At 48.8% G+C, this 4,779-nt stretch overlaps 1 protein-coding gene across 1 annotated transcript in view; it reads right to left on the bottom strand.

Annotated features, from left to right (window-relative positions):
• LOC103212830 (nuclear RNA export factor 2-like) overlaps positions 1 to 4,779 on the bottom strand; it is an 8,660-nt gene that overhangs the window by 1,387 nt on the left and 2,494 nt on the right. Inside the window, exons 3-14 of the mRNA XM_007958765.1 lie at positions 4,607 to 4,705; positions 3,884 to 3,964; positions 3,694 to 3,763; positions 3,450 to 3,538; positions 2,808 to 2,915; positions 2,521 to 2,630; positions 1,284 to 1,320; positions 868 to 936; positions 726 to 781; positions 479 to 586; positions 334 to 392; positions 63 to 228 (exon numbers count right to left, since the gene is read on the bottom strand). Coding sequence (XP_007956956.1) covers positions 63 to 228; positions 334 to 392; positions 479 to 586; positions 726 to 781; positions 868 to 936; positions 1,284 to 1,320; positions 2,521 to 2,630; positions 2,808 to 2,915; positions 3,450 to 3,538; positions 3,694 to 3,763; positions 3,884 to 3,964; positions 4,607 to 4,705 — 1,052 coding nt within the window. The remainder of the gene's footprint in view (positions 1 to 62; positions 229 to 333; positions 393 to 478; positions 587 to 725; positions 782 to 867; positions 937 to 1,283; positions 1,321 to 2,520; positions 2,631 to 2,807; positions 2,916 to 3,449; positions 3,539 to 3,693; positions 3,764 to 3,883; positions 3,965 to 4,606; positions 4,706 to 4,779) is intronic.

The following is a 4,779-nucleotide window of genomic DNA, read 5'->3' as shown; positions in this document are numbered from 1 at the left end:
GAAAAGCAGAGCATCTTCTCCTGAAAGAGCAAAGCAGCTCAGACCTCCAGCACCCCCCACACCTCCTACCCACCTCCTCTGTCTGGGCCTCAGGGAGGAAGCAGGTGCTCACAGTGTGCATGTACATGTCTACCAAGAGAGAGTTGAAGTCATGTTGTGTTTTGGGCAATACGTTGAGAAAGTTAACAACATCATGTTTTTTGTGTTTCAGCAAACAAATCCGCTGGACTGTGGAAGAAGAAGAGAATGTCACGGGCTGTCTGACTCAAGTGACCCTCATAACTGACCCCTTCACACCTCCTGTCCCACCCAGTCTTCCCCTCAGACACTTACCAGGGTCCTTGATCTTCTTCATATTCCTGCTCTCCCTGGAATACTTGCCCAAGCTGCTTCTAGGAGTAAAAGAGGAACAGGAGGTGAGGGACTGACCAGTGTGCACTGAAGAGTCACAGGGCCCAGGGGTGTCTGTGAAACTCACGGAGCTGGGTACTCAGGGTCAAAGGTAATGGTCATTGAGAAGCAGGCCTCGTCATGGTATGCACACACAAGACCCTGACGGTCCCCATGGTCATACATCCAGTAATACCTGTGGGGAAGGAAAGGGGCCAGGTACTCTGTGGTCTGGGCCCCTAAGTGGACCTGAAAGCCCCCCATGCACAGGCTTGTGCCTGGGCAGCTTGGCCTATCCCAGCCCTCCCTGCTTCGAGGGTCCCAGAGGTACATACTGCCTTAAGAACTGGAACACTTGATTCTTCAGAGTCTCAGATCCAAAGAAGCTACCCTGCAATCAAAACAGTCCTCAGAACCATGATTGTTATCCCCCCTATCACCCACTACCCCCAGCCCTCCTTGAAGCTGCCTCCACACCTTAGAGACTGGTAACTTCTTACTGTCTTCAGAGCCAGAGGTCATTAATGTGGGTAACTCCTGGCCATCCTGGGGGAGGGAAGAGGAAGTTAGCAGTGCAAACCAGGGTGAAGGCACTAGATTTCCAGGGAAAGAATGGGCCCAGGAGACAGGGAAGGTCAGAAGTCAGGATGCAAGGGCCTTGGAAATTCCATATGCAAAATTATTGTAGGGTCTTCACCAGGCAGTCCTAATAGCTGGTGGGAATTATGAACAAGGGCTATTGCCTTTGTCAGGTTCCTTCATGGGTTTGTTCCTCCGTAAGTATTAGGGGTCAGATCCAAAAATCTCACCTGGGCAAAATCTAAGAATTCAGGATAGGTTGTGAATGCCATTTGTTTCAGGTAGAGGTGTCAAAGATACAGGAGTATACTTACCAGGCGTAATAACTTGGGGAACAACTGCAGGATGGAACTGTTAAATATCAAGACAAAACAGAAAAGCAAGTAACAGAGCTGACCCATCTCATGGAAACATGCACACTTACATAGAAACACAGCCAGGTGTGTCCCACCTATGATCCAGTGCCACAACTCCTTCATCACCTTGGCTCCTCATAGACTTACCCAGAGATAGAGCTAGTGGGCCCTCTCTCCATATCCCTCTCCCCTACTTGTTCCTCCTGGTAAGTTCCCATGTGGAAGGGCCTTACCCTCCACTCCAGCATGTGGAGGCCAGGTTCCAGGAACTCTTTCCTTTCCCTGCCTCACTAACCACCCACCAAGTGCCCAGGGAAGTCTCTGGAGGGAGGAGGGAATGGGGTGAGGCCTAGGTCTCTGCTACCTCATCGGGTGTCCAGGCCTCTGCCAGCCCTGTCCCTGGACAAGACCAGGACATGCCTCAGGTATGGCCCAGGATGCCTGGGCAAGGAGATGAGTGAGGCAGGCTGAGGGGGAAGGGAGGAATGAGGATGAAAGTGAGTGAAGGGAGGGGAGGGGGGTGATGGGGAGACAGGGGAGTGGAGAGCAGAGAAAGAGAAACAAGGCAAGGCAAGGGGAAGACATTCACTGTGGGTGGTGGGGATTAGGGAGAAAAGAGGGGACAAAAGGGGAAAAGGCTGCCCTGTTGCCACCCTATCATTCATGTGCCCTTGGATGGCACTGTGGCTGAGGAAGGAATGGAAAACAGGTACTGATTGGGCTTTGGGTGCATTGGCCTTTGTCACCTGTGTGATCCCATCTGAGCTGGGCATGGGAAACAGAGCAGCCAATAGGGCAAGAAGTAAACCCATCTCAGCTGAGAAGTTAGAAGGCCTGTCTCAGCAGGAGGCCCTGGTAAGGAGGAGCTTTCAGAGTCCAGGGCACCAGCATCTGGCTCCTGTCAACCCCAGTGGGGAAGCAGGGCACAGTGTTTAGAGCCCTGGTCTTGGGGAGAGGGGGAGCCTTGCTTCCTGGAACACATTCAGGGGAGGCCATAGCAGAGAAGACTGGGTTCAGAGGGGTGGAAAACAGGCCCCAGCTCCCAGGGAGCAGTGAGCAGGCCAGAGGGAAGCAGGGAGACCTCTAAGCACAAGTGAGAGACAGAGAAGAGGGCAGGAGACAGGCACTGTCAGCAGTAGCTCAGGCATCCAGAGGGTGAAGGTCCTCCAAAGTGTTGACAGTGGTTATCACTGACCTCACATAGTTGGACTGCATTGAGAAGTTATTGCACAAAGCGTTTCCTTGTAGCCACAGTTCTTCGAGTTTTAGCCCTTTTATCTTTTCCAACTCCCACACTGACTTCAGCTGAGAAAAATATAGGAGGAAACAAGAAAGAAGAGTCCAAGGGACAGAGAGACATCTGAAGTCCTGTACCCGAAGTCTTCACCCTCACCCATAGGCACCTTCTTGCCTCTTGTCATCACCCTGGTGAGCACTGTCACCTACCCTCAACCCAAATTATATCTGGCTTCCACTTATTACCTTATTGTTGGAGAGGTTCAGGATCTTGAGTCTGGGGGCCTTCTGTACAATATCAGACAGCCCATCCAGCTGGTACAGTCTGTTGTTGCGCAAGTTCAAGGACAACAGCTTTTGGGAAGAAGAGTTATATTGACAGTTACTATCCAGGCCCTCATATGTATGTGAAAGCTGAACAATGTATACGGAAGACCAAAGAATTGATGCATTTGAATTGTGGGATTGGTGATGAATATTGAATATGCCATGGACTGCCAGACCAAACAAATCTATCTAGGAAGAAGTACAGCCAGGATGTTACTTAGAAGTGAGAATGGCCAGACTTCGTCACTCATACTTTCATCATGTTATTAGATAGGCCTGTCCCTGGAGAAGACTATCATGCTTGGTAAAGAAGAATATCAGTGAAAAAGGGGAAGACTCTGAATAAGATTGACTGACACAGTGGCTGCAGCAATGGGCAAGGATTATAAGGATGGCACAGGACCAGACAGTGTTTTCTTCTGTTGTACATGGACTTGGTACGATTTGAAACCTAGTCAATGACACCTAACAAGATCTAGGGCCTCAAAGACAAATCTTCCCTCCTCCTCATTCTTTCCACTCCTGCATCTAAATACCAGCATTGGGCCTAAGCCCTCTCACCTCAGGGAAATTCTCTTTGATGATGTTCAGGGTGTAATCCATGCATTTTCTTCGATTCAGGATCATGTCAATATCATGTCCTACTAAGTCTTCAAGAAGCCATAAGAAAGGAGTCAGAAGGCTGAGATAGACCATTTGGATCAGCATCTGCACCAATCTCTCCCTAAGTTACCATCCCTAAATCTCCCTCCCATGCATACCCTTCTGCCCTCACCTTCCCTGGAATTATTTCTGTCAGCCATACCTGGGTCAAAGCGTAAGCTCTGGAGGTCAAGAGATTGCTGGAAGTCATTATATCGTTTGTTCATGGTTAGCTACAAAAGCAGAGATAGAGATAGCAACTCTGAGCCAATCGTGGTGGTGGTGGTGATCGTGGGGAAATTGGGATAAAAGGGGTGGGTCTGGGTACACAGCATGTTTTGAGTTTTCATTACCTTTAGTTGCTCAACTTGTTCTGGCCCCAACTTATTCTGCACAGAATAGGGCACAGAAGAGGAATTGACATAAATATTTATCTGTGGGAAAGAGATGCAGGGTAAGTACCAGGAACTCTAGTCTCAAAGAAATGGTCCAACCACTGGTCTATGCTCCTGCCCCTGAACTAGGTATAGTCATTTTGACACACACTGTCATGGACTGAATTGTATTCTCCCAAATTATGTGTCAACTTGGTTAAGCCATAATTCTCAGTAGTCTGGTAATTATGCAATCATGTAATCATCCTCCATGATGTGATCTGATGTGATCAACCAATCAGTGGTAAGGGGATTATGGTATGATACCGCACCCTTAAGCAGGTAACAGCTCTGACCCTATGTAAGTGGAGTTTCCCTGGGGTGTGACCTGCATCACCTATTATCTTACAAGAGATAAAAGGAAAGAGAAGCATACAGAGAGAGTGGGACCCCCTACCACCAAGAAAGAAGAGCCAGGAGCAAGTGTGTCCTTTGGAACCGGGGGCCTTGTGCTTAGAACTCCTAGAGTCAGGAAGATTGATGACAAAGACCTTCCCCCAGAGCCGACAGAAAACACAAGCCTTTTCTTAGAGCTGGTGACCCGAATTTGGACTTCTAAACTCCTAAACTGTGAGAGAATAAATTTCTGGTTGTTAAAGCCATCCACTTGATAACTAAGCACTAGATAACTAAGACACGCACCTTTCGGTTCTCTTCATCATAAATCCTGACGTTCTTTAATGCAGAGGCAGCGCTAGCATCCTGGACAAAGAACTTGACCTGCATTCTTACATAGTGGAACTACAGGGAACAGAGACAACAGTAATAGCATCAGAGGCTAAAGGCCTCTGCTGATCCAGGCCACCCTGCTCCCC

The sequence above is a fragment of the Orycteropus afer genome, unplaced genomic scaffold (genome assembly GCF_000298275.1).
Source record: "Orycteropus afer afer isolate SDZICR_OR568_19922 unplaced genomic scaffold, OryAfe1.0 scaffold01126, whole genome shotgun sequence".
Classification (NCBI taxonomy): Eukaryota; Metazoa; Chordata; class Mammalia; order Tubulidentata; family Orycteropodidae; genus Orycteropus; species Orycteropus afer.
Note: the sequence above shows the minus strand (reverse complement) of the source record. Positions and strands in the feature narration are given on the sequence as shown.